The 27815-nt window shown below is 47.6% G+C and overlaps 13 protein-coding genes across 13 annotated transcripts; 4 read left to right on the top strand and 9 right to left on the bottom strand.

Annotated features, from left to right (window-relative positions):
- Positions 1–88: 88 nt before the first annotated feature.
- On the top strand, positions 89–478 carry BGW36DRAFT_421627 (uncharacterized protein; the record flags this gene model as incomplete). The annotated part of the gene is made up of 1 exon (XM_046219600.1): positions 89–478. One exon carries the CDS (start codon positions 89–91, stop codon positions 476–478), a length of 390 nt encoding a protein of 129 aa, XP_046077671.1.
- A 1057-nt stretch (positions 479–1535) lies between these two features.
- Positions 1536–4976, bottom strand: BGW36DRAFT_366730 (eukaryotic membrane protein family-domain-containing protein). Its single transcript, XM_046214773.1, has one exon. It carries the CDS (start codon positions 4724–4726, stop codon positions 1622–1624), a length of 3105 nt encoding a protein of 1034 aa, XP_046077672.1. The 5' UTR covers positions 4727–4976; the 3' UTR covers positions 1536–1621.
- Positions 4977–5304: 328 nt separating this feature from the next.
- On the top strand, positions 5305–8003 carry BGW36DRAFT_366732 (putative C6 transcription factor). Its single transcript, XM_046214774.1, has 3 exons — positions 5305–5610; positions 5669–6074; positions 6132–8003. Exons 1-3 carry the CDS (start codon positions 5406–5408, stop codon positions 7945–7947), a joined length of 2427 nt encoding a protein of 808 aa, XP_046077673.1. The 5' UTR covers positions 5305–5405; the 3' UTR covers positions 7948–8003.
- Positions 8004–8019: 16 nt separating this feature from the next.
- On the bottom strand, positions 8020–10815 carry BGW36DRAFT_6415 (putative alpha-1,2-mannosidase family protein). Its single transcript, XM_046222485.1, has 6 exons — positions 10597–10815; positions 9891–10537; positions 9509–9831; positions 8869–9457; positions 8716–8816; positions 8020–8665 (listed from the first exon to the last, which is right to left on the bottom strand). The coding sequence occupies exons 1-6, from the start codon at positions 10724–10726 to the stop codon at positions 8092–8094; spliced, it is 2364 nt and encodes a 787-aa protein (XP_046077674.1). The 5' UTR covers positions 10727–10815; the 3' UTR covers positions 8020–8091.
- Positions 10816–11443: 628 nt separating this feature from the next.
- On the bottom strand, positions 11444–12608 carry BGW36DRAFT_366736 (maleylacetoacetate isomerase maia). The gene is made up of 2 exons (XM_046214775.1): positions 11667–12608; positions 11444–11612 (listed from the first exon to the last, which is right to left on the bottom strand). The coding sequence occupies exon 1, from the start codon at positions 12367–12369 to the stop codon at positions 11683–11685; it is 687 nt and encodes a 228-aa protein (XP_046077675.1). The 5' UTR covers positions 12370–12608; the 3' UTR covers positions 11444–11612; positions 11667–11682.
- Positions 12609–14148, bottom strand: BGW36DRAFT_366737 (fumarylacetoacetate hydrolase FahA). The gene has a single exon (XM_046214776.1). It carries the CDS (start codon positions 13991–13993, stop codon positions 12680–12682), a length of 1314 nt encoding a protein of 437 aa, XP_046077676.1. The 5' UTR covers positions 13994–14148; the 3' UTR covers positions 12609–12679.
- Positions 14149–14279: 131 nt separating this feature from the next.
- Positions 14280–15200, top strand: BGW36DRAFT_366738 (uncharacterized protein). Its single transcript, XM_046214777.1, has one exon. The coding sequence runs from the start codon at positions 14374–14376 to the stop codon at positions 15166–15168; it is 795 nt and encodes a 264-aa protein (XP_046077677.1). The 5' UTR covers positions 14280–14373; the 3' UTR covers positions 15169–15200.
- A 93-nt stretch (positions 15201–15293) lies between these two features.
- BGW36DRAFT_392766 (putative homogentisate 1,2-dioxygenase) lies at positions 15294–16829 on the bottom strand (the record flags this gene model as incomplete). The annotated part of the gene is made up of 4 exons (XM_046217735.1): positions 15294–15417; positions 15494–16144; positions 16205–16714; positions 16762–16829. The coding sequence occupies 4 exons, from the start codon at positions 16827–16829 to the stop codon at positions 15294–15296; spliced, it is 1353 nt and encodes a 450-aa protein (XP_046077678.1).
- A 431-nt stretch (positions 16830–17260) lies between these two features.
- Positions 17261–18910, top strand: BGW36DRAFT_332131 (putative 4-hydroxyphenylpyruvate dioxygenase). The gene is made up of 4 exons (XM_046212846.1): positions 17261–18045; positions 18096–18155; positions 18205–18562; positions 18616–18910. The coding sequence occupies exons 1-4, from the start codon at positions 17372–17374 to the stop codon at positions 18748–18750; spliced, it is 1227 nt and encodes a 408-aa protein (XP_046077679.1). The 5' UTR covers positions 17261–17371; the 3' UTR covers positions 18751–18910.
- Positions 18911–19772: 862 nt separating this feature from the next.
- BGW36DRAFT_366741 (putative cellulose-binding GDSL lipase/acylhydrolase) lies at positions 19773–21279 on the bottom strand. The gene is made up of 5 exons (XM_046214778.1): positions 21001–21279; positions 20852–20934; positions 20546–20792; positions 20206–20470; positions 19773–20135 (listed from the first exon to the last, which is right to left on the bottom strand). The coding sequence occupies exons 1-5, from the start codon at positions 21138–21140 to the stop codon at positions 19935–19937; spliced, it is 936 nt and encodes a 311-aa protein (XP_046077680.1). The 5' UTR covers positions 21141–21279; the 3' UTR covers positions 19773–19934.
- A 1765-nt stretch (positions 21280–23044) lies between these two features.
- Positions 23045–25111, bottom strand: BGW36DRAFT_353487 (uncharacterized protein; the record flags this gene model as incomplete). Its single annotated transcript, XM_046213439.1, has 3 exons — positions 23045–24495; positions 24552–24978; positions 25046–25111. 3 exons carry the CDS (start codon positions 25109–25111, stop codon positions 23045–23047), a joined length of 1944 nt encoding a protein of 647 aa, XP_046077681.1.
- A 1274-nt stretch (positions 25112–26385) lies between these two features.
- On the bottom strand, positions 26386–27174 carry BGW36DRAFT_366746 (uncharacterized protein). Its single transcript, XM_046214779.1, has one exon. It carries the CDS (start codon positions 26948–26950, stop codon positions 26525–26527), a length of 426 nt encoding a protein of 141 aa, XP_046077682.1. The 5' UTR covers positions 26951–27174; the 3' UTR covers positions 26386–26524.
- Positions 27055–27576, bottom strand: BGW36DRAFT_421638 (major facilitator superfamily domain-containing protein; the record flags this gene model as incomplete). Its single annotated transcript, XM_046219601.1, has 1 exon — positions 27055–27576. One exon carries the CDS (start codon positions 27574–27576, stop codon positions 27055–27057), a length of 522 nt encoding a protein of 173 aa, XP_046077683.1.
- Between the last annotated feature and the right edge of the window lie 239 nt (positions 27577–27815).

A 27815-nucleotide genomic window follows, 5' to 3' on the forward strand; every position in this document is an offset into this window, starting at 1 on the left:
TTTCCATATCCGCACAGCATCACCGATCTACCTCTTTCAATTATACTAAAATCGATTCTATTCACCACGAGCACAGAATATCCTCGAAATGGTTTCCTCCAAGTCTCTTCTTCTCTTTGGCCTCGGCCTTTTTGCTGGTGTCCAAGCATGCATCGTAGTCGACGGGATGGTCTCAGATGGTCTTAGCACTCAGTTCGAAGTCGACTTGACTGATGACGGCACCAAGACTTGTACTTTCACGTGTTCAGGCGCCATTGACGATTGTACTGGTGACTGTAATCACGGTTACTCAGCCAAAGCAAAAACTGGCTACGACTTTAATACTGGCGGCCCTCTTGTTATTGATTATTCAACCCCTCACGGGGACTATTCCGTCAGTGTTGAGAATACTAGTCATGATTGTATGAACTGCTGCGGTGGAACTATCCCATGCACTTGTTGTCAGAACAAGTACGGTGGGTCGTTCTTTGGGTGCTAGATGTGAGTCTGATTTGATATGGTGGTTGACGTAGGATTGTATTCTAACAAAATGTCTACATAGACGCGGAACAGGCTTTCCCCAAGACACTTCTGTTGCGATTATGGGGGAGGTGGGGAAGGGGGGGATAAACATTTCTTGTGTTCTGTTTGGATGTGATCATGAAAGCGTGGTGAAGAGTAGTGTAAATAGTCAGTCCAAGGATATTTGAAATATTGGCGCGCATATGAATTTGTATACATAACATTGTATATACGGAAAGCTAGTGCCTTATTTTCCATAGAGTTACAACCGTAGCGAGATCCTAATTGCGCAGAAGGACTGCAATTCAACACAAAGTACAGTTGTGGTAATCCAAGCCTCACTTCTACTCTTACCATTCTCATTTTCGTCAACAACTGGTTGCAGTGTCAACTGGTAATTGATAAAGTCAAAACATAAGCCTACTAAGTTCTCCCATGTTGTCTTACGTGGGTGGCTCAATGAAGCGGGCAGTAAGTACCCATCTGTTAGTGACTTGGCGCCCGAATTCAGTAGACGATCTTCAAAGTTTAGTTATACTTAGTGCATGAAAAGTTAACTATCGCTTAATGTTGGTGAGAATGCCATTTGCCTCGTGACCTGCCAGGCTTATTTAGCAGAGGATTTTCTTATTGGTGTAATATACGCTGAACATACGCCTGCCGAGTCCTTAGCCCCAGAGACTAAACTCTTTATCAAGGTCTAAATTTATTAAGCGGCTTGGAAGTTACTAGTAGCCTGATCGACGTTTACTTGATCTGATAGGGAATTCGGTACATGTAACCATGCTGGGCACACCAATCTGGGGCCAAAAAGCCTCGTAAAGTCCCTATAAAACCCTCGTATAGCTGCTATATGTAACGTGATAGCTAATATAGTTTTGGTTTCAAGTATTTACACTCAATATAGCTGCTGTATGTGAGTTTGTTTTCAGCAGTAGAAATAATACTACATATGATTCATTCAATCTTGATCCACTGGACTTTCGATCTGTGACATATTAAAAAACAAAGTCTAGTCAATCGTTTTGATCGTACGTCAATAGTAAATTATTATAGAAAGTTTATAATTACATGCAATGTACGCTAGATGATATATATACCATGCAAATAAGGCTGTCTTCTACCAAATCCGCTTCGCCGCCATCTCATATCGCTTCACGCTTTCAAAACTCAAAGTCCCTGCATCTTTGACCGTATTCTTGTCTCGCTCTTCACGTTCTTTCAATTTCCGCAGCCCATCGGGGTCATCTGCGTAGATCCAGCGCCGTTTGTCCTGGTCGACTTCGACGACACCCCAGCCACCCACGCGCCGACCACCCTCGACGACGAATCCTTGGCTAGAGGGTTTTTGTTGTTGTCTTTGTGGCTGGCCAGAGGAAGAAGAGATAGAAGAGGGTTTATCGTTCGAGTTGAAATATTCATCTTGCTCGCGGTCTTTCATGGCCTTGTACCGCGAACGGGAAAATGATAAGAGCAAGATCCCTAGAGTGAGTTTGAGGGTAAGCAGGATGAGATAGCCAGACAGAACCAGGACGATAGTGAAAAACGTCACCGATTGCACGGGCGATGGAACTGCGTTTTCGACAACAATATTCACCATCCTTGATAGCCAGTCAAAAGAGCTCGACACAACTGTGTTGACAGTGAAAGGCACCTGGGAGGGTGAGGGGTGCGGTAAGTTGGAATAGTGTTCGTGTATGGCAGTCAATGCGGCGCTGTGTTCCGTTGAGGATGCATTGGTTGGTAAAAGCGCTTGTAGGAACATTTGATACGTCTGCACCGAAACGCGGAAAAATAAACATGCCATTGGGATCACCGCCAGACCGAGACGTTTTGTAAGGTTCTGATTGGCAAATGCATTTGTGTAATAATCCTTTGCAAGCACATCGAGAAATCTTCTGTAAATGACTGGTCGGGTATTGTTGAACTTGTTGATATATGCATGCTTTAGCCAGTCTACAATCATCTCTGAGCCCAGCACTATCAAGAAAGGTCCAAGAACTTGGGCCAAATGGGTCAATAGCGAGTTGGCACCACCAGTCAAAGAAGTGAACGCGGTTGAAGGCAAGAAGGTAAAGGACTGAGGAAGAATCGAAGTAGAAGAGCGCGGCGATGTCGTCAATGGCGTACTATTCGTGATAGATGATGCAGCGTGGTCAGCCATTCCTGAGCCTACCGTAAACCAAGAAGTGAATGCGCCCGTCTCTACAATGTTACGGGACGCAATGATGGTAAGCATGAGCCAGAGTTGAAAACGTTCAACAACATCTGCGCATGTTAATTGAAACAAATTCTCCTTTTCGAATTTTTTGAACACGGTCGACTTGATCTCAACAAATTGGTTGGATAGTAGAAGTGTGATCAATGCGTTCGAGTACGAGTTGACGGCCACATTGAGTGTGATAACTTGATAGAACAGTGCGGTAGCGTGAAGTGTTGTATACGCAAGAGCAAGCATGAAGAGCCAGAACGGGCGAACAACTTTGCTCCGCCCGTCTGGTTTTCTTTCTAGTGCTTCACGAGAAAATAGACATTCTAGAACGTCTTGTCCAATGGCTGAAAGCAACCGATCACCAACTTCAAGTACATTATAAATGACGTACAATTTGATGGCATTTTGCCCTCGAATCCAGTGGTATATTCGGCTGGCGTCAAAATATGTGAGAATAATACAAGTGCAAACCATGAGCAGGCCCTTAAGAATATCGGCTTTGTCGTCTGGCTGCAACGCGGAGGGAACGGATTTTTGCCTTCGATGTTTTGGCAGAATGGTTGTTTTCCGGCGTCTATTGTCATCCGATCGAGACACTGAATTGAAATCTATTTTGCCATCACCATTATTAGGAGTGTGCCCCTGTCCGTTCATCATTCGTAATGAGCGCACAGGGTCCGAAGAAGTGCTTTCCGTATATTTCAGCCGCCTCCGCCATACTCTGCCAATGCCTTTGACCACGAAATTGCTGATGAATTGAACTTCTGAGGCGATGTTAGAAATCCAAGAGGATAGTAGAATGTAAAGAGCTTTGATAAATCGAAGTGGGAGGATGGTAAATGAATATAGCCACGAATCTAGACAAGCGAGAGCCCCAAACCACAGGACTTGTTCTAGAGCTGGGGGGAGTAACAGGAAATTTAATAACCGCTCAATTTTGACACGAGATGATTCATATGGAAATTCACTATTCACAGAGCGATGGATATAAAGCGGTGAAGGTCGTGAAGAAGACAATTCAAGCTGAAGATATGTAGGAATAGATAAAGGAGGCAAAGGAATAGATTGAGGCATCGGCGAAGGATTCGGATCTCTGAGTTCAGTGGGATTAAGATTGTTTTGTGATGGAAGCGATGGAAGATCAACATGGGAAGGCGCATTTTTTTGTTTCGTCCGAGGAGCCAAGTTAGCGATCAAGAGTTGTTCATCGCTAATCGAATTGCGCCGCGGAAACGAGACAGGGCTAGAAATCATTCGCGGAGCATGCGATCGTTGACGAATCGGAGCAGACATAGGCGCATCTTCATCAGTTATGAGGAAGGTAGGCGGATCATCCAGATGAATACCCTTCGAATTCCGTCTCTGATAAAAACTCCCGCTGATAGATCTCATGAATTCTGCTTTATTCCTCGCCTTCGCCAATGCCTCGTCCATTGACAACAATGCCCTGGGTGTCGATGCCGCGTCCTCATCTCCATCAAGAGCTTCCGGTATCTTATGAACCGGGATTGAGTCCGGGGAGGACATCAGCTCGTCTATCTGGGACGGCGAAAGCTTCAGCACTTTTTCTTTGTCTTGTTTTCGTTGCCGAGGAGATGGCGGTCTCTGATGATCGTCGGAACGGGCATTGTCTTTGTCTTTGTCATTTCTTACAGCCTCGTGCGAGTCAACCACGGAAATGCCTAGACCATGAGACGATGATCTTTGTGTCGCCAACGCATTCAACGTTATGTCATTACCACTGGTCACCGCTCCGTTGGTCTGAGCCCTGACCTCCACGCCACCATTCAACCCGTTCTTCTGGATTGAAGGGGCCACCATATCCCATTCCTGCTGAACTTCCGAATCATGCGCTTTTCTCGTTGTCGAGTCCCCGCTTGGTGCCGAGACAGAACCATTGGGTCCTGTACCCAAATCTGCGAGTACGGATCTGGAGGTTGTTCTGTTTTCCTTTGATATAGATGGTTCTTTGCTAGGTCCGGCATGGGTATCCATTTCTGCAGCCGGTGCCATTCTATTCTGGTCCTACCGATTCGTCTCAGAGAATTGCATGGCGTATCTTTAGTCGGCCACTCTCATCGGGCGAATCGTCGTAACTCACGTGCGGTCTCGGTGGGGGATGAAGGGTGTTCGGTACGAGGTATCTTTATCAAAAATATAAATATACGGCACACATATAAGAAGAGATATTAGGTAGATGTGTCAAACACTCATTGCGGCGTGCATGCATCTGTAAATACTGGCTAGCACTTGCTGATGGACGATCTGCTCAGAGATAACCAGAGCGGCGACTTGTCCACATTCTGCCGCTGTCACTGGTTCCGCCTGCCGGAACCGGCAACACTAGTCCGCTTTGGGAAGGATAGACCATTAGTCGTTGTTTTACGGCAATGTTAAGTATACATCCCATTATAATGTTAATAATAGACGTGTAATAGCTTCATATGTGTGTCGATTATAATATCAAGTCTATTGCATATGAGAAACCGCCAATCACAGAGCGCGCGAGCGTGAGCGGAGTCCGTGGCCCGTGCCACCGAGGCATCTTGCTGCGCCGGATATCCACGGCAATTTCTATGCCGCACACCACCAATACAGTCGCAGTCGCTTCTCCCATGCCTGTCCAACTCCACAGTGCACACGTATCAAGATAAACAAATCTCTCCATCCCAAGCCGGCCAGTGCTCCACCGATGGAAGACATAGTCAGGCCATACGGGCGCCGGGCTTCCGGCAACCGGGAGTTTCAGCGCGCGTACAAAGCGTGTTTATCCTGCCGGCAGAAAAAGGCCAAATGCGACGTGGGAATCGCCGGGCCGCCGTGTGCCAGATGCCGGAGGGAGCAGAGGCAGTGCGTATTCAGCGAGAAGAGGTCGTGGGCGAGACGTCCAAGGAACGGTATTATCATACTATATAGAATATCTCCGCAAGGCAGCTATCTGACTTGAATCTACAGGGGTGTCTGAGGATCGGGCCCAGCACAATCCTCACCTTTCATCTAGAGACGAGGTAGACGTGCGATCTTCGTCTGTTCGGAATGAACTTACCAGCTCACTAATGAGAAATGTCGTGTCAAGCGGCAATGACGCACTCAACCTGCTGTTCGAGGCTGCCGCCCATACTAATTCTAAGAACAGTGATCTAGATCCGGATAGACGGTCCAGTCTGCAGTCTAATTATGTTTCCCCAGAAGGACAGTATCAGGCGAACCCAGAGGCTACTGCAATTGGGACAAATCCCGCAGCCCCTTCTCCGGTAGAGATATCACACAATGACTCGAATTCGCTCGCCGTGTGGGAACTGTGCCGTTTTGTGAAAATGGGATGGTTTACTGCGAAAGAAGCTGTCACATTCGTAGACCTGTAAGTCTCATTTGGAGATATCAAGATGTAATATACAACTTAAACTGATACAAACAGATTCTTCGAACATTTGTCCCCACTGTCCCCAATACTGACGGACTTTTACCGCAAACATGGGAATCACTACCTTCTTGTCACCCAGGAGCCATTTCTCTGCTGTATCATTTTGATGATCTCCTCTCGACATCACGTTCTTCCCGGTATAGGAGGGGCCTCGAGAAGCTTTTTCATTCACCACAGACTATGGCAGCATAGCCAGAATCTGATCATACGGCTTATGCTCGGGCAAGAGCGTTCTTCGAAACTCAACACCCGGACTCTAGGTACAATAGAAGCACTGCTGCTGATGTCAGAATGGCACCCCCGAGCTCTACATTTCCCGCCTGAAAACGACGGCTGGGACTCGGACATGACCGTAGAAGTTCCCGGGACAATACCAAAGTCAAACCAGTCCGAAACATCATCTTCTTCAAACCAATGGCTCCAAGATGTCATCGAGCCCGCAAGACGCTCTGATCGAATGTCCTGGATGCTTCTCGGATCAGCATTCTCGCTCGCCCATGAACTAGGCGTCTTCGAGACGGAAGAGCGCGAGCAAACACCCTCTGATACTGCAATCCTGGCTTTAGCCATGCATAACAAGCTCCGTAAACAACGTGTCCAACAGCTCCTATACATCTACATCAACCAACTAGCCTCTCGAATAGGATGCATGTCCTTGATGCCCCAAAACCTGAACCGTGTGATCAGCCACAACAATATAAACAACCATCCAGGCTCCTCAGATATCAAGACCGAATGGACCACTTTTATGGACTCATGGATGGATCTCACCAAACTCGCCAAATCAGTCAACGACATGCTTTTCCCGTCCGCATCCTTTGCAAAACAGCAACTTCATAGCGGACGCTATATAGCGTTACTCGACCATTTCCGTCCCCTGCTAACCCAATGGCGCAACCGCCATCTCGATTCGCCTATTGGCCTGAACACAAACTTCTACAATATCCTCCATATTGAATACCACTATGTCCGAGTCTACACTCACTCATTCGGCATGCAAGCCGTCGTTGAGCGCGCTCTCACCGAAACAAACAACTCTACTACCAATAATAATAATAACTATAATAATACCACCACCAAATCCCCCAACCCACCCCTCTACACCTCCTCAACCCCACCCAACACCGAAATAATCCTCGACCCCATTGACTACGAATTCATTCAAGAAGTCATCGATGGCTCCTGCCAAATTTTGAAAAAAGTAATCGACCTGGCAGAAACCGACAAACTGCGGTTCTCGCCGGTGCGTATCTTTCTGCGCGTCACAAGTTCTTCGATTTTCCTGCTCAAGGCGCTAAGTCTGGGCGTCAGGCACGCCAAACTGCAGGAATCGCTTGATGTGCTAGATAGAAGTATTCAGGCCCTCCGGTCGAATATTTTGGATGATGTGCATTTGGCCTCGCGCTATGCTATTTTGTTGGAAGTGCACGTGTCGCGGTTGCGCAGGAATTTGGTGGCATCATCGTCTTCGATAGCGAAGATTGGCGCTGGTACGACTGCTGCTGCGGCTGCTACTTCTCTTGGTGGTGGCACCGTTACTGGGACTGCGTCTGGATTTGCGCCGTTATCGCTGGCGAGTCAGACGAGTACGCGGCCGGTGTCTAGAAACGAGAATGTGGGTGATGATCTGTTGGCGAATATGGGGGCACCACCGCTGGCGAATGAGCAACATAGTGGGGTTATAAACGATGATGAGTGGATGTTTTCTCTCCCGTTCGATCCTTCCATGGCGCCATTCGGACCTGGTGGTGGGCAGTTGTCTGGGTTTGATGGGGGGACGTTGGACTTTTTATGGAATTTACCGGGTTAGGTTTGACAAAATGGAAGGAAAAGGCTAAATATGTACTTTTACTGAATATATACTGAGGATAAAATATAGATACCCAATCCCACATCCTCATTGAGGGTTTACTATCAACTTGAATTTGAAGGTAACCCTGCCTAAGCTTGAGACCTAAGTAGACACCGACGGAGGGAGATCAGCAGCGTGTGTCCCCCAGCTGCTCTCATTACGGCCCAGGGTAAGAATAAGTTCTTGACCCTCAGTGAAGAAGCTATGGCCAATCCAGTTCTTGGTGTACGGCTTGCCATTTAGAGTCGCGGACTGGATGAAGATATTCTTGTACGAGGAGTCGAAGTTGACGGACTTGATAGTGGAGGTCTTGTTCGTCAGAGGGGAAGTGTATTGGACCGACTCGAAGAAAGGCGGGATGATGAAATACACATCTTGAGCCGGGTTGGGGAAGAGACCCATCATAGACATAGCCACAAATGCACCCATGGTGCCAGAGTCGTCGTTGCCAGGGAGTCCGGCAGGTGTGGTAGAGAAGTACTCTGGGATATAGAAATGGGCGCGACTAGCCGATTTGGCGGGGCGACCCGCATAGTGGTACTGATAGACAGTAAGGAATGCAGGCTCGTTCCCAATGTAGGTAATTTGCTGATCATGCATATAGTCAAGGCGTTTGACAAAGCTGGATGGGCCGCCAAGAAGAGTAATCAGCGTTGCCATGTCATGGGGAACGAAGCTGCTTTCATTAGTATGTTGGAGAGTATCTAGCTGTTGAAGAGAACTTACAATTGATATTCAAAAATGCTAGACTCGAAGGTTTCAGCAGCGGAGTTTTGCAATGAGCAAATGCTTCCACTGTTATCAATGTTAGAACACTTGAGAGGATCCTACAAGAAGAGTCAGTCAGTCAACCAATAACCACGATTGAAGAAGTCTCACCTGGTATCCCCAAGTTTGGTTCAAATACTTAGGTTGGAAAAATCCAGTAAAGCCTGTGTCGGTGCCATTAATATATGCCTTCTGGTCGTCTTTGAAAAGGTTCTGCCAGTATCCAGATGTCTTTTGATATTTCTCAGCATCACTCGTCTTGTTAAGACCACTAGCTATCTGCGAGATAGCATAGTCGTTGTAGCTGTATTCAAGCGTGCGAGAAATGCTGCGGGTCATGGTACCGAAACCAATATAGTCCAGATCCTGAACGGGGATATAGTTCAAAGACTTCCAGCTTTGTAGACCGCCGCGGCCCTCATTAGACCAGTCGTAAGGCTCCTCTTCAGCATCTTTCTGTACAGCTGCATACGCAGCATCCCAGTCAATACCATCTCTAATACCCTTGACGTACGCATCCGCAATGACATTATCTGCATTCGATCCACCTTGAGTGAAGCCTTTGCACAACGACATACGGCAGTCAGGTAGCCAGCCGAGATGTTGCTGTGTGTCGACCAGGGATCGGATGATTCTCGCGACCGTTTGAGGATCCACCAAAGTCAAAAAAGGAAGCTGAGAACGGAACAAGTCCCAAATACTGATTCTGCGTATCAGCGTCTAAATCTAAGTGCGAAGGGTTTGAGCATACCAATAGAAGGAATCAAAATATGGTTCAGAACTCTCCCACAGCGGGTTTTCACCAGTATAATCCTGAGGTTGGATTTGCGTTCGGTAGATACCACTGTAGAAGTTGGTGAGGATCGAGTCATTGACACCCTTGCGAGAAACCCGGATAGGGCTAAGTTTCTCCTGCCACAAGCTCACTGCTGTCGAGTGAGTCGCGTCAAAATCGAAGTCGGGAATTTCAGTCTCGGCATTTGAACAGGCCTGCTTCTCGCTGATGAAGCTCACACCGACACGTGCAAGAACCGAGGTGTCTTCTGCAGGCTTGAATCGTACCCATGCACCACCCTTGGAAAAATTATCAATTTAACTGCGAGCTATGAGATGAATTTTCAACGATTACTTACAGGCAGAGGATATCCATTAATGCTGCGAGAGATCTTAAGTGATTTGGCATCGGAAGTGGCACGGGAGTTGACAAAGATACCATTATCACGAATGCCCGAGGGACTCTTGAAATCGGCACAAAAGTAGGCCGTATATTTGCCGGATCCGAAACTGGGCAGGAAGATACCTGAACCGGTCATGCGACCAGTAGACTCATCGACATCGATAGTGGCGTTATCTTGACGCGAGTCTGAGAGATCAGTCAAGTCCATGAGAATGAGCGGGCTGGCAGAAGAGCTCCCAGCCGGGAATTGAAAACGGAAAAGGGAAGTGTGTTGAGTGGTAGTCATGTCGACCGCGATGCCAGTAGTCAAGTTGACAGCGAAATATCCTGGAGAAGCCTTGATAGAAGAGTTGTCAAACGAGACAGGTCTCTCCAATTTGGGGTATTTACACCCATCAATATGATCTCCTTCGCAGCTTGCGTATGGGAAGAGAGCGAAATTGCCCAGTGAAGGACTACCACCAGTGCCGGAGTCATGGAGAGTCGAAAAGCCGGTGATATTATAACCGTCGAGGGTGAAACCACCCTGGTTGGATTGAGAATTGGTATCGGCGACCGCTTTGGCCATGCCGTAGGGCAGAGACGCGCCAGGGAAAACATCACCTAAAAGAATGATTAATTATTAGTCTCAGCCGGCAACCGAAGCTATTGATGCTCCGCACCTCCATTGGCAGTCCCAATCAAAGGATCGATATATTGCAAGACGTCATAATCAAAAGTGCCGTTGTCTGCAGCGCGAACAAGAGAGCTAAGCACAGAGCCGAGCGACAAGAGAGTGAGTGCCCGAGCCATGGTAGGTGTTCCCACCACCAATAAATATTAATATTAACGGAAAATGAAGGGAGTGACAGGAGAAGAGCAAAAGAGCGACTCGTCTACGGAAAAATTGGACAATTCTTCTCCCCGCAGGCACAGGCACGATAGACGGTGGGGAAATAAGCAACAATATATAGGAAGGCAGCACCTCCTTTCAGGCTTTGCCCATCAGGGCTGAGGTTGCACGGGGAAGAGCCGACACAGGCATGGTCGTGTACCAGATGTGGATAGTAGCACCACCACATCGCAATCGGATTTGCGCGTCTGCACGACTTTGGGATCCACCAGGCAGCATTTGGCCGATAGCGTCGTGGAGCGACTGATTATTGTATTTGTTTAGGATGTGCCTGTCGATCCTTGCATGTTTGGGGCTAGATCCAACGAGCAATGCAGGGGATGAGGCCATTCCATGATAGGGTTGCATCGATCTGGGTTGTCTGATATTAATGAGGGGAGGTGAGAATTCGCAGTGCAAACTGCAGAGTCAGCTGGGATAGATGAGACCAGCACCAAGAGATGGTCTGGCGCACAGTAGAAGCCTCATCAGTCGAAGACCTGGGGGTGTTTGTGAAAAGCAAAGGGAAGGAATGGGGTGGAGCCCCTGTCGATCCCGAGGTGGTATCGTTGTTATCTAATCTTGCGGGTGCCTTCCTTGTTTGCTGCGGGGGAAGTTGGCTCGATCATCGGAGACTTCTCTCACTTCTCAACCGTCTCTCAATAATAACACGCATCAATGTGACATTAACTACTTGATCGCGTGCATACGTGTACATGACCTGACTCGCTTTATACTATGGTGGCTGGCTCACCGGCCCGAAATCCAGGATTGGTGCAGGTTGGCAGCCTACCTTTTTCTCTCTCGGTATGGTGTAGAACATGCACATTATTTGGACGACCATTTAATTTTAACACTCAGGACAATAGCATGCTTCCTATGGCTGTCTGAATTCCTCCGGCGTGTCTGGCTGGTTTCTCCAATGAGCCCTCTTCACCGCATCCTCTTCTTCCATCCTGGCAGCAACCCGTGCGATAGTTGGGTATTTATTGACATTAACACCGAAGCGTGCAGCACTCCACACGGCTGGTACAAGACATACATCTGCCAATGTGATATCATCGCCAACGCTGAACGCACCCGCCACTTTCGATGCCACGGCCTCGTACGCTGCGAAACCTGCTTCTGTCGTCTGCCGACATAAAGGGTTTGGATCAGCGCCGAGCTCTTTGATTCCTCTTTGCACTCGTAAATTGACCACGGGCTGGATGTCAGCCGAGATGATGGCGACCAAAGTCCGTGTTACAGCACGCAACTCTGGGTTCTTCGGCAGAAGAGGCCGGTAATGTGAATTTGAGGCAGTATTCTCTTCGAGATACTCTAGTGCGGCAGTTGACTGCGGAATGGCAAAACTGTCTTCCGCACTCTTGTGCACAACTAGAACCGGCACGCTCAATGACGGGTTGATGGCCCGGTGCTCGTCAGTGAGCTGCTCATTTTTCAGCAGGTGCACGTACACAGCCTTGTACGGTATATCGTGCAGATTGAGTGCGATGCGTAGTCGAGCGGAGCAAGACGAGCGGAAGTAAGTATAGAGCTCGTAAGTAGGCTGTTCATAACCCATTGCTGCGACTGAGGAATTTACTACGTGTGAGTCTGTTCCGAGTCTTCAGGAAGCTTGTGTTTCAAGCAGATGCTATATACGTATATAGAGCACGTTGCGAGGGCGGCTGTTGGCGGAAACTTTCCGCCGGCTATCTGTGGCATGACGACACTCTTCTCTGCTTTCTATTCCGCTCCCGATTTATGCGGGGAGAACGATCGGGTTGTTTGTTCTATTGCGTGTTTTGAGGCTTTATTGGAGGAAAAAATATCAGTTGCATTTTGTCAAGATTCGTGCTATCATCATCCCATCGATATCTATTTACTACATATCAACTGTTAAAAGCAAACTCAACAGCACGCTCAATCCGGCCCACGCACTCCCCAAAACCAACATATGCACCGTCAACGCTACCTGCCACAGCCCTCAGAGTCACTTCGTCTCCATCCTCCAAGAACGTTCTCTTGGTGGTGCCATCCGCCAGTGTAATAGGCTCTTTGCCACCATTAGTGTGCTCCAACAGACTACCCTGCGATCCAGGCTCTTTGCCAGAGATGGTTCCACTACCCAACAAATCGCCTGTGCGCAAGTTGCAGCCAGTGATGGTGTGATGGGCTAGCATTTGCGGGAATGAGAAGAGCAGGTTTGTGGCATTGGTTGTTGAAATGCGGGTTGATGTTTCACTGCCCGCATGTTTAAGGTCAAACTCTAGGTTGATGTTGTAGCTATTGTCTGGCCGCTTCTCCTTCAAGTATGGAAGCAGACTATCGCGGTTTCCTGGCTCGAGACCCTGTGCTTTGAATGGCTCTAGCGCGTCAACTAAGACAACCCAGGGACTAATCGTCGTCGCGAAATTTTTGGCATTAAATGGTCCCAGCGGCACGTACTCCCATGCCTGAATATCGCGTGCAGACCAATCATTCATCAACACCAAACCAAAAATATGGTCCTCCGCCTCATCCACCGACACAGGCTGCCCTAGCTTGTTCTCGGTGCTCACGAAAGCGGCTAACTCGAGCTCAATATCGAGTCTTTTACACGGCGAGAACAACGGAACTTTGGGCGTCGCCGTCGGGTTAGCTAGAATCTGACCAGAGGGACGAACAATAGGCGTTCCAGACGGAACCACGCTGGACGCTCGACCATGATATCCGACCGGTAGGTGCTTGTAATTCGGCTGTAGCGCATTGTCAGGGCCACGGAAAAGCACACCGACATTGTACGCATGATTCAGTCCAGCGTAGAAATCCGTATAATCGCCAATCTGCAACGGAAGGTGGTTCGTCACAGCACTGAGCGGGATCAAGGCCGAGCTCCGCAAGCTTTCATTATCCTTAAGAAGGGATGGGAATGGGGTATCAGCCTTGAAGACACTTTGCAAGTACTCCCTGACCTGCCGGTGAATGGGTCGACCGAGCGCAGCGAAGTCGTTCAGGGTTGTCTGGCTAAACACATCGAGATGCGGTTGAATAGCTGCTAATTGAGAGAAGCCTTGCCCCCGCGCAAAAGTAGAAAGATCAAGTGCATACTCGCCGATCGCAGTAGCAGGTACTTTTGTGCTTGATCCCTTGGCTGAAATGATGCCGAAGGGGATGTTGGCAAGCGAGAAATGTGACTTTGCAGGGATGGAGAGCCAGGATGCCATGATGGATGCTGATATTACTGTGACACTAGGTATTATAGAGAAGAGAATAAATAGAGATGCACCGTCTTCACGTCGGCGGAGTAATAGACAGTCCAGCTCGTACCGAAATTCCGCCCTGCCACATCATGATCGACAAAGCGGTTTGCCAGAGGCCGTTGTCAGGCGCGGAGCTTTCCGCGGGGAGCTGGATAGTGCCGGGTATTTACCCGCTGCCAGCCGAACCTTCTACGCGCTATATTTTGAACTGGCTCGAAAAGAATATCTGTATAGATATTAGAAGCCCAAAAGATCTTAGCAATACATTTCCATGTATACATCTAATCATACCATCAAACTGATAATCAGCCCTCAATAAACACAACAGTGGTATACTCAACAAAATGGCCACCGCTACATCCATCTCAACACCAGCCCTAAATCTCTCCTCCAACGACACCGCCGTCCTCCAAGCTCTTTTCGACGCGGAATCCTCCACCACCTCCTCCTCATCCGCCAAAATCATTTCTTCCCTCCCTCCCTTCCCATCATTCGCCGAAGGCCCAGCACTCGAGGCCCTCAAACAGCGTGAACTCGCCATCATCCGACGCATCCAAGACCAATCCGCACAACCCACTCCCATAGAAAACGCCATCACCGATCTCACAGCTCTAATCACCGAGTCCCCAACCTATCCCCCTCTATACGCAAACAGGGCACAGGCAATACGGATGCTCATCCAGACATCAACCGCTGAAAGATCAGACGACGCCCTCTTCCTCCCCGAACACACATCCCGCGCCACCGCGCTCTTCGCGGATCTCAGCCAGGCAATAACCCTCTCCAGCCCGGCCCAAAGACACGGCAGCGTCTCACCCGCGCAAGCCCGTCTGCTGTCAAACACATACACACATCGGGGTTATCTTCTACTCAAAGCCGCGAAGATCAGGAAGGAGAGGGAGGAGAAACAGCAGACACAGAGGGATGATGTGAATACGGATCTGAGCGGACCACAGCAATTGCTGAGAATCGATACCCGAGAGCAGTTGGAGGAAATGGCCAGTCAGGATTTCTTCCAGGCCGGCTGGTATGGCAATGAAGTCGCCAGGCAACTGAGTGTGCAGACGAATCCGTATGCGAAGATGTGTGGTGCAATAGTGAAGGAGGCGTTGAGGAAGGAGATAGAAGAGTTTCAATAATATCTATATATATCTATATATGTGGGGTTGAGTGTAAGATAGATGATATTAGAGGATGAGTAATGCTAATTATGGTCATATTAATGTTTAACTACATACAATTTGGATTATCAGTGGGATATAGATTAAGCCTTTTTAAGTGGATTGACAAAATGTCTCTTCAGCGGCACCCAACTCTCTGCGTTGTAATCCTTCTGCACCTTCTGACACGTTTTCAACCCCCATTCTGAAACACCGACCATCAGGGAGCTGTTTAAAATACTGTATTAGCAATTAAATAATAGGTGTAGAAATAATGAAATTATACAGGCGGTGTAGAACTGACCTTTCAAACATAAATGCCATACTCCCTTCACCCACCTTCTGCGGCTTGAGCTCGACATTGCTCGCCTTCTCATGCGCGCCCGAATCCGGGCCATGGGCACTCATAATATTGTGCAGACTAGCACCAGCAGGCCTGAACCCGCCACCGATTTTGGCATCATAGTCGCCGGCAACTAGGCCCATAAACTCAGACATGACATTGCGATGGTACCATGGCGGTCTAAACGTATCCTCAGCGACAAGCCACCGGGGTGGGAAAATCACAAAATCCGCAATCGCAGTACCGGGATGATCCGACGGGCCTGTTAAGACGGTGAAGATTGATGGGTCAGGGTGGTCGTACGAGATTGTGCCGATCGTGTTGAAGCGGCCGAGGTCGTATTTGAATGGGTAGTAGTTTCCGTGCCAGGCGACGACGTCGAAGGGTGTGTGGCTCTGCTTGGCGGAGAACAAGTCGTTGTTGAATTTGCTAATGACTTGATACTCTGATTCGTCTTCCTCGTCGTCAAAGGACGCGACGGGCGTTTGGAAATCGCGCGCATTTGCAAGACCGTTGGAGCCGATGGGTCCGAGTTCAGGGAGCTGGTAGTGGCCTTGATACAGTTCACATATATATCCACGCACAGGGCCGGAGGGGAGCGTCACTCGGTATCTAATATCATGATCAATTATATGAATTATGATAGTCCAGACGAGGATAGAGAAAGCATACTTGACACCCCTAGGAATAACGCAAATCTCATTCGGCCGGACCAAAATCTTGCCCAATTCTGTCTGAATGTCCAAAACGCCATGCTGAGGCACAATCAGGAAATCGCCATCGGCCGAGTAAAATGCCTCTTTACCCATGTCCTTGCCGGCGGCGTACAGCAATATCCCCAAGCCGCTTTTCACGGTTGGATCGCCGGCGCCAGCGACCAGGTGTAAGCCATGCACCCAGTCCACTTTCTCGTCCAGGTCAAACGGGTTCCAGCGGAGTTGGTTGGGTATGTAGTGTAATCTGTTCTTCTCACTGCTCAGCGATGTGTGGTATGTGTCCTCGGCGATAGGCTGGTAGTTGGCATGGGCTGCGGATGGGAGGATGCGGTAGACCCATGTTTGCTTGTTTTCGTGCCGCGGCGCGGTGAAGGCAGTGCCGGAGAGCTTCTCAGCGTAGAGGCCATGTGGTGGTTTCTGAGGCGAGTTTTGAGCGATGGGAAGAGCACCGGGCACGGCTTCAGACCTGGGTATGTCAGTTTTAGTTCGGTACTACAGTAGGTGATTGTCTACCCGAAATAAGAGTCGAAGCCATTCTGATAGGCGTATGGATCGGGGACGGAGAACTGTGTTGTCGGCATTGTGCATACTATTATCAAATTTAGGAGAGAATGCACTACTATTTCTTTTTGATAAACACAACTCAGGATTGCGAGTATTGCTCCAACGTTTTACTGTTATACTTGGAGGAGGAGCTACCCCGCGCTTTCGCACCGCGGAACCAGTCCGTGCCAGGCAAATACCCGGACTTGGCCAGCTGCTTGGGCTTCCGCCAATCGTGGCCCGGCTAATTCTCAGCATCCGCCCTGAAATATCCGGCTGGCCTCCTCTAGCCGACTCTTCACTACAACACTTGAACATCCTCCCTGGAAGAGGCGGTTGCAAGGGTGGATGATGCCGGATACGGCAGGAAGATCCAGGAATCAGCAGGAGATGCAGAAATGTGGTTGACTGTGAGCATATATACGTCCGTATTTGGGATGATTGTGTCTGTGTAATTCATATCCATCAACTATCTACATATATCGGCCTCAAATTTGATATTTTCAACCCTCTTGAAAACATTTGAATTAGCCAGAAATAAATCATATAGTTCACATATATATCAGATAGAAACGCCACTATGGCCCCCTCCGCCATCTCAGGTCTCCAATCCTCCCTACCCACAAACGAAAACGCACTCTCATCTTACCGTGGCTACGACCATGTGCACTGGTACGTTGGCAACGCGAAGCAAGCCGCCTCATACTATGTAACGCGCATGGGCTTCGAGCGCGTCGCCTATCGCGGCCTTGAAACCGGCTGTCGCCACCTCTGCTCACACGTCGTGCGCAACGGCGACATCACTTTCGTGCTCACCTCGCCCCTGCGCTCCCTGAACCCGACCAAACTTGCCCAGTTTTCAGCTGAAGACCAAGACGCCGTCAAAGAAATCCACGCGCACTTGGAAAAACATGGCGATGCTGTCAAAGACGTCGCGTTTGCGGTGGACTCCGTCGACGCAGTTTTCAACGCGGCGGTCCGTAACGGTGCCACAGCAGTGTCGAGTCCGAAGACGATAGAAGATGCCCATGGCTCGGTGCGTCTTGCTACTATCCGCACGTATGGCGATACTACCCACACGTTGATTGAGCGTGGTCAAACTTATACCGGTATCTTTCTGCCTGGATATCGAGCTGAAGCTCCCGGTGCACCCAAAGACCCGATTTCGGCGCAGTTGCCGAGTATCAACCTGAGACGGATTGATCATTGTGTGGGGAATCAGGATTGGGAAGAGATGGAGGATGTGTGCGCGTAGTATGTTCTTCCTTATGCTTTCGTTTTTGTATCATGCTGACTAGTCGTAGCTATGAAAAAGTCCTCGGATTCCACCGTTTCTGGTCCGTCGATGACAAGGATATCTGCACGTAAGTATTATCCTCTTTTATGATATTATTCCATTACTAACAACTGCAGCGACTACTCCGCGCTCAAGTCCATTGTCATGTCCTCGCCCAATGACATTGTCAAAATGCCCATCAACGAGCCCGCCCACGGCAAAAAGCAGTCGCAGATTGAAGAATACGTCGACTTCTACGACGGCGCTGGAGTCCAGCATATCGCTCTCTTAACAGACGACATTATCAGCGCAATCACAAATCTGCGCGCTCGCGGCGTCGAGTTTATCAAAGTCCCCGAAACGTATTATGACGATATGTGGGTGCGGCTAAAGAAAGCCGGTATGATGCCAAAGGAGGCCTGGGAGGATATTAAGAAGTTGGATATATTGATTGATTTTGATGAGGGTGGTTATCTTCTGCAGCTTTTCACAAAGGTATGTTTAGAATCTTTGCAGGTTGGTTGGCTAGGATACTAACGTGTGTGTAGCATCTTATGGATAGGCCGACAGTCTTTATTGAGATTATTCAAAGGAATAATTTCTCAGGATTTGGCGCTGGGAATTTCAAATCCCTGTTTGAAGCAATTGAGCGTGAGCAGGAGTTGCGAGGAAATCTAGTCTAATGATAACGTCCCGTCTTGAATTTGAAATTAGCTTGCATGCGTTTGATAATTAGGGTTATTCTTCGTGTCAATATTCAACTTTTACATTACCGCCTATAACTACATAAATAATAGTAGACGAGATCATGTGTCACGGACCTGGATCCGCTATAGTTGTCGCTGGCAGTGTCAAGGAACGTACAATGTTTTAAACCACACAGAGGTTCCTACGAGTAACTAGTAATTATATACTAAGGCTGGTGAGCCACTACTCTGGATTGATGAAAAACTATACTTTGGAATAGCACTAAATCTGCCTGTTAATCCAACACCTTTTATTATAAGGCCCTTGTCGCTAACTGAACCCATATTGCTACACGGAGATTACTTGTAACATTAATAAATTAATAAATGACATAGTAATATCTAATAACTTCAGTTTCGTATGAAGTATAAATGTTTACCTTCTAAGCCTAGTAAAATGTCATGTAATAATATCCTTCAGTTATAGAGTTTTAATTAATATACAGAATCTGTCACGGAACAGATTTGGCTTACTAGCTAGCAAGAGCTAAGCAATATAAAAAGAATTTTGATTCGAAAGAAAAGAAAGAAAATCTAGCTCTCCTAGGCCTCGAAGGCCCTTTTACGTTTCTTACTATAGAATATAACCTTTTCGACTAATAATGACGCCTTCAACCTAATATAAGCTCCTGTGAGTGGGCCCCTCTAAATGCATTGGGAATAGCTTCGCGAGGATCAGCATTAAGCGTAGCCTAAGCAAACCATACCAGGATTCGTCCTGTCACAGAATCTTTCAAAACTTAACTAATCCAACAGAGGAAAAATATAGAAAAGATAATACAATAAATAAAGACTATAAAATATATTAAAAAGAGAGACAAGAACTAATCATACAAATTAGAAATCTTTTGGGAAAAATTATTCTGAAATAATAGGTTCTATATATAACAATAATTACCTATATTAGGTCTACAACAGTTATATAACTATAGAACTTTCTACAATTCAGCATGAAAATGGTGGATTATTTATATCACCTGCTAACAGCGCTTAAATGAGATACTTATCAACCTTGGAAGCAAACATTTCTTCGGCCAAGCCCATCTTAGTGGTCATTACTCCATACTCCGTGCTCTGTACTTTATACTTTGTAGGCATCAGACAAAGAATCTTAGGTGACATCACCACCCGAGACGCGCAAGACTGGCCAGCATATCGTCAGCCTGGTACTTGTGATACGTCCAGCCGGGATGCAAGTTATTCCACCACACACAACTCGACCCATCGACGTTAATGCACGTGGCATCTCGATAGCCATATTCAGCAGGATTATCAAGAACGCGTGTCATAAAAGCCCACGAGTCGTAGAACACGACCGTTGCCTATCGTGCCATACACACACGAGGGGTCAGATCAACATTCTCGTTTGATGGTAAAATTTAATGTACTTACATCTTTATGATCATCGCTGAAATGATGCACCATATCTTTCAAACCGTCATTGTACGCTGTCACCATCGCGGCATGACGCTGGAACTGTTCAGGTAGATTGTTTTCTTCATGCACCTGCGGACTGCGAGTTGATGGCGGACAATTCAGAAACAGGAACTTTCGTACCCCGTTAGAATAAAGTTGCTCGACGAGCGGTCGATATTTGTTTAGCAATGTAGACACGAAGATAGAAGGGTCGTCATTATGCGCGAAGCCATAGTAAACGCTTGGATTATTAGTACTCTAGGATAAGAACCTTGGGAAGAGAACTCTAGGAAGATGCTCTAAAGATGAATCTTACTCGTTGATTCCAACCCAGAACGAAACAATGGTATTGTCTGCCGTCCAAGGCGCAGATGCTGGCCTCGAGGCATAATTTGATTGGAATGCGGCTACTTGGGAAGTCATATCACCAAATCCCCATGTGGCTATTGAATTATCAATTGTTGCGCCGGCGATGGCCAGGCTGTATGATAGAACCAAACTAGTGTTGTACTGTGTAGTCAAGTATCCAATCCAGTTATTGCCGCCGCTTTGCGTGCCTGGATCTAAATAGAGCACATTAGAATCCACCACTGTTAACTTTTAAGTCTAATTAGAGACATACCGAGAGCAGTATTTCCCATCGGGTTTAATGCCGAAGGTTGCGTAGAGCCGATATCAAAACCTGTAGCGGAGTAGGAATCACCACTACATACTCAATGTTATTAACGAAGCTTTTGATCACCCGCATGTTTTGCCTAAACCGAGACTTACAAGGCGAACCAGAACATTTGCGGCTGTGCCGGGTTTGATATTGAAAGCTTAGGGAGCGAGTTGTAGTTGCGAAGCCATAGCAAGATGGAGGCGACGAAGACCGCCAGAGCAGTGTAAGAGATTAAAGATCGGTAATTCATGGCGAGTAGTAGTCCCTGAAATTTGTCTATCTACCTAGGTCCTAGGTACATTATTGTGCCTGATGATAGGTCAATGAAATGGATGATAAAAAGTAGGGTCCTTGAAGGGAGGCTTCGGGTGAGAAAATGTTTATCTCAGTATGGAATAAAGTCAGGTTGATGCGCTAGCGCCGCTACCAGCGCCAATATCTACGTTGCCGGCGGATCTTGGCTTGCCAAGACGGCTGCCCGCTTTGCGCATCGCCCCACTGGGACCGTGCTAAACCCTCGTAGCGACAGCGGTCTAATGGCTAGTCTAGGAAGGCGGTGAGATGGATGCTTCAAGATGTATGAGCAGGGACAACAACAGTTGTAGAGACTAATAAATAATTTATCTAAACTCTGTCTATCTACTTGAATACATAGTATCTTTTGCCAACAACCTTGAAAAACAATAAGCACTCTATTAACTCCTGAACCAGACCATCAATGCAATCTACTTTTGATATATTTTTGAGATCTATACCAAACTATCGTCTACTGCGATGCATATAAGCGCCAAGTGTCACCATTCAGCGTTCGCAGTTTGTAATTTACAGGGACTGGTGTTGTAAGCTGGCACATTTATAGCACTGCCACAATTTACTATTCTCTGCTCTGCAAGAAGTAACTGCTACACAAAACAACCAACCCCCCCTTTCAAGGTTTGTCTTTTTTCCTTTGTGTTCTTTTCTTTTGTTCTTTCTTTTGCTTACGATTTTGAATTTCGATTCAACCATACAGCAGATTGGAAATTGAGTAATTTCTTCTTCAAAAGTCAAGCAGGCAAGGTTTTGTGGGTTCAATGTTCTTGTGTTGTATGGTATTGTTTTACAAGACAATTTACTCATTGCCGTTCATGGATCCTAGTTGATCGACTCTAATATGACTCTAATATATGCGAGTTCCTACCTGGTAAAAATTGAGACTTCGCTCGCTCAGCTTTATGGAAGGAGGTCTAGGCAGACTTGCTAGGATGAATGGTACCATGAACTGGTCAGATGTCATTCAAGACTACCATGAATCCAGTGCTTCATTGCATTAATAAGCTTATGAATATTTGCTTGATCTTGTAGATTGAAATTGTTAAAATAACACTTAAAAAAATCTTGTTCTTAATTATCTAGAAATTGGTCATAGTTTTTGTAATAAATTTGTAGATGATTTCTTTGCCTTATTGCCACTTATATTACTCTTATTTTATAAGCATAAAGATAAGGTTATTAATATCACCATCCTCAAGCCCCTTTTAAACAGAAAAAACAATTTATTATGCTGACCACATCAGATGTATCTTTTTAAAACTGAACAAAATCTAGATTCTTGTACATGCTGCTGAAAATCTTAAAGTCTTTAGATGATCTTTTATAAATACAACTCAAAAATTTTCTCCAAGTTATTATTATACAGTCTTTGAGTGTTTCAGCATTACACGCATATAAAATCTTGTGATAACTATTCAAAAATCTGCTATAGAGTTTGATGAGATTTTAAATATACAATTGATTGCAAAACGGTGCATGTGTGGATTCGACATCAATTGATGTACATTCTAATATAAAAAGAAACGATTTAGCATCGATATCAGCCGTTGTAATATCTATTCAAGTCGCTGTTTAAAAAGTCCGACCTGTAAAACACCTATCCAAGAAGAAATAAGAATCAACGAAGGGTATAAAAAATCAGGTACGTGCCTAATCAAATATTGTCATAATCCCAATCATGACGGCAAAAGGATCCAGCTCTACCGTACGTTTCCGTCACAAAAACAAAATTGTCTGTCACACATCCTGTGTGCTAGTTGTGTACATGAAGTATTATTAGATTACATAGGATGAACCAAAATGTAATGTACGTTCTAAGTGAGCGTCCGGCGCGAGGTGGGTTTAAGCACTGCCATAGTATGACAGAGGATCATATTCTTCCTCATCATGCGACTGGTCGCGAGGCGGCCGTCGACCATATCCATGAGATGGAGACGTAGTTGTTGCGCGTAGATTCGGGGCATGGGCTTGGTAGGGAGCGTTGCGAGTCGGCGCAGCCGTAGAAGGTCGGATCACCGGTTGCGTAGGGGGGCCAGGTGTACGAGAGACAGGTGTCTGAGAAACAGGTATTTGAGAGCGAGCATCGCCAGGCGTCGACGAAGCAAATGGGTTAAATGCAGTATAACCGCCGTTATTTTGTGGACGTGGTGAAGCCGTGCCTCCGCCAGGAGTGTAGCTACGATTGACAGGGTCAGTCCTTGGGGCAGGAACGGTTGTATTTAGCAGAGGGAGCGAACGACCAGATGGGTTATTTGCTGGCGAGTATGGTCGATTGTTCGCTGGCGAAAAGGGACGGTCATAAGACTCGTTACCTCCAGGCACAGAAGGCAATGGCATATCGTTACGGTAGTCATCTTGCCCGAAGCCAGGTGTACGACGGCCCATTGACGAGGGTGGAGGTTGGGGATAGCCAGGACCCGGTGTTCGACGGCCTACACTCTCTGCTGTCATTGGCCCTGGACGACCCTGAGCGGTAGGGGGTCGGTTCATAGCAGGGGAATATGATCTGCCCTGGTTCGGGTTGAACGGCATTGGAGGCATGGGTGGGGGCGGCGCATGCGATTGCTTGTGGTCAAGAGGACTGTATCCCATTGGCTCAGCGGTTGAATCGAATGCTGAATTTTGGGTATTGGTCCTTGTCAACCAGGGACTATCGTCTCCGAGATCCGGTAGTGTAGGCTGCTGATGCGATTCTTCTTCAGCTGGTACCAAAGCCGTTTGCGAACTGTACGGCGGCAGCGTAGTTTGAGTCTGCTGTCGAGAGAGCGGCGCGACGGTGACGATAGGTTTCTTGTCCTCTGGGTATTCTTGAAGAGAGGGCAATGTGGGTGCCACCTTGACAGGACCCATCTCTTCGCCCTCTCCCAAAGGCATCGTAGGCGTTCGGTCCTTCAATTGAAGACCGCCCTTGGCCAAAGCTTTAGCAGTCTTCTTCCTAACGATACGGTCCAGTCGTGTGTTGATCTTTCGCCGGCAGAACCGTTTCAGCGACCCATCTTCCGTGGGAATGTGATGCCAGAGGAAAATGAGATAGAGGACAACGGATACAAACAAGCTGAGCGCAGCGAATACCCAGATGACCAAGGTAAAAAGCATACCAAACAAAATCACGGCTTGTTGATAGTTCTTCTCTGCCAATGCTTTGATGTTGATGAAGAATTGGGCTACAGGCGAAGTGCCTTCAGGTGCCGCATGGTTGCCCTCAGGAATCAGGTTCAACTGCAGCACTGAGTAGAGGGTAATGGCATTGAGGACTTGACGGGGTCCGTCGGCGAAAATGATACGCAGCCAGGCTGTTTCGGTCAGTACGATTCAATGATTCGACCAGATAGTAGCACGGTAAACGAACCTTCAAAGGAGAAGTAAGAAAAGAGCGCGACGTAATCGGCGCCTTTCTTACTCTTGGTCAATTCAGCAAAAACGAGGAATCGCCTGTAGCCTTTTGACTGGCTGAAGACGCGAATACTTTGTACGCGCACTGCCAGTGGGTCGAGATAACTCTCCGCGATACTGCCCGATCGCATCACGCGGATGGCCCGTATCCAGCGGTAAATCAGCAACACAAACGAGGCGATAATGCAGCCGGCGAAAATCCAGCGAGAAATGTTGAAAGGAATCTTTGGTTTGATCTGACTTGACCATCGCGAGAAAGCGAGTAGATTGACGGCAGTAAACGTATCCACAGCGTAGACAGCGACCGAAATGATGAGGAAGACCCAGACCATCACATAGGAGAAACCTGTGAAGCAGGAGCTACTTTTAAAGTCGTTTAGATTCTGTAAAATGCGACTGTCAGTATTGTTCGTGTCCGTCTGATCAGATGCCAGTGGCCGGTCCGCTCACAATGTAGTCCCATGTCTGCTCCAACTTCATCTGACCGATCTTCTCTCGGTCTCCGCAGCAACCCATTTTGCGAGTGTCTGGTCCTGCCAGAGACGGGTTTCTTCACACAGGTACGATTGCGAATCGTTTCGATTCTCTTGACCGAAAGGCGCAACTTGCTCGTCGGGCCGGCCGTGAACAAGCTGCGTTTCTCAATGAGCGGTATCAATGGTGGTTGATGTGGAAAGAGTGTATGTAACAATGAATGTGTCGAGAGCGAACGTGGTGGTTTATTTATAGCCAATTCGACATTGCCCTTCCCTTTGTCCTTTCAGTTGCTTGTCTGTCGATCCCCTGCGAGAGGCTTGTCGAACGGACACAGCGCTTTGCCGGTCGCAATTTGGAGCGTGTGCAGCAGCGACGTAGATTGAAATATCAAATGCTGAAGAATCGGCAAGCGGAGTGATGATGTCTGGGGATGGGTGGGAATGCTGGGCTGGCATTCGATCTAGAGGGCGACAGGGGTTGGGTGGTTTCAGAATGCTAGCCCAGTCGCAAGATGGCCACAACTAGCCAAGACGGAGAGCAAATGGGGAGGATCGACGGCGAATAGTTCGATAATGAGAGAACAGCAGGTCGGATGGAGATTGAAAGATCGACTGAGCGCGGCGGCAACGATGAAGAGGAGAGAGTGAGAGAGTGGTAATTGCCAAGTAGTGAAGGCAAGTGGGCGACGCGGGCGGAGGCAGGCACAAGCCGTCGCCGAGGCGGAAGGGACGATGCTTCCACTGCTAGCCCATTACGGAGTACGTACGGGAGGAGTAGGTACCTACTAGCGCGACTAGCGGCGCCAGCTACTGAGCCCATTCCATCAATCACGACTCTGCTCGTATATTGCTTGTGTGTTGCCCTGACTATTCGGCGCCATACACGGGGTATACACTGTTAACATCAACGTCAACATCAACATCAAACATCAACCCCCAGCGTACGGCAGTAAGACAATAGCCCTTGCATATCTCGTTTCGGATTTGGTCCCTATTACTCGGGGTCCTCCGTACAAATCCACATACCCACTCATCACTAATTACAGAGTACAGTATTCCTCTTCACACTTCCGACTAGCTGCTAGCATGGAACATAGCTGAATCCTGATCGCTAGACCCCACTAACGACATTGCTTGGCGAGTCCTGACTGACTCTTACTGTGAGACCAACCGAAAGCACAGAGTACGCAGTACCTACATGAACGGCGCCAAATGCGAACCAATCATTTCGGCCCCAGGACGCCTCGACGGCCGCGTGGACGATGATGCCAGTCATCATGGAGGACCGAAGCTATACTTATATGAGATATTAATTACTCTTCTATTATTATCGTAATCTATTGCCCTGCCGTTCTCTTCGCTCCATCTATTCATGACAAGGGCTGAAAACCAAAATATTGGACTTTTAGGTGATCAAATCTTATCGACGTGCAGACTGGATAAGAGAAACAATTTATTCTTTTCTTGTGCTTTTCGCGCAACCTCCTCCCTCTCCTTTCTCCTCCATCCAGCTGCAAATTTCCACTGAACCAAAGGACCGATCAATGCCACAAGCTGGACAGCAACACAAATAGTGAATGCCACTCCAACCCCGACGCCATTGATCATGGGCGCAATGAAGCTCGTCCCCCCCCGCCGCGAAAAGACACCTTGCAAGATTCAGGCTAGCACTGGCTGCCGCACTTGTATCAGGGAAGACGTCGACGAGGTATGTCGCGATAAGAGATTGCGTAGAGATAGCTGTCCATCCCGAAATAAAAATCGAGACAATAGGAACTGCAATATGCACTTGGTGAGAATATTGGATGGTCCGGCCGAACAGGAATATAGAGAATGCATTGCAGAGTAGTGAAGATCGGCACAAGTCGAAGACGGGCATTTTCTAGCGGAAAATTATCTTCGCGGCTAGCTTGAGACACAATGGTCCCTTGTTCGCTGTCGAATGAAGCGTCGTAATTGGATTTGACGCGGCGGTAGTCGATATCAAGGGATTTTGCCAGTCACCAGTGTGCCAACCATGGATCCAACTCCATTGGCGATCAAGGTTAAGCCGATTTGTATTTCGGTCAGTCCATAACGGCTCTTGAACAGAAAGGACATGGCCGTAATGCTCATCTGCCAGACGGCATAGTACACGGCGAGGAATATGATGATAGGAGCTGCATGGTTACTCAGTAGTATTCGAAGAGGTCCCAGAAGATCGATTTTTTTCTTTGTTGCAAGCAGTGACTGTCTCTCCAGGCTCTGCTGCCACTGGATTTTGCTTGTTTTCTGATAAAATCCCAGCGGCCATCTCGTTAACGGATTAGATGGTGTTCGACTTCCATTCGCGACAATCGACCGCAGTGTTTCAGGCAGCAGGATGATAAGAAGACATAGAAAAGCGCCGCTGTAAATGGCAAAAAACCAGAAAATAGCCTTCCATCCCAACGACCCGGCAATTCCTCCCCCAATAACCAGTCCCACGGCTACGGGAACAAGTAGTCCGGCCTGAAATATCCCCATAAACCCCCCATTCTTAGGATCGAATTACCAACATGGATTTACCGAATACCAAACACTTACCATCTACATTTGATAGTATCGGAGGTGTTGTGCTTTCTGAGAAAGTTCAACTAGTCTCAGGTTGCGTGATACGTGAAAGGGGCTGCTGAGGACAAAATGGGATGCCTTTTTGGTATATTACGGGGAGATTTTTAAGAAGACAAATGCATTTCTGCTGCCGAAACGACCATTACTTAACC

This window comes from Talaromyces proteolyticus (assembly GCF_021365285.1).
Source record: "Talaromyces proteolyticus strain PMI_201 chromosome Unknown BGW36scaffold_1, whole genome shotgun sequence".
NCBI lineage: Eukaryota > Fungi > Ascomycota > Eurotiomycetes > Eurotiales > Trichocomaceae > Talaromyces > Talaromyces proteolyticus.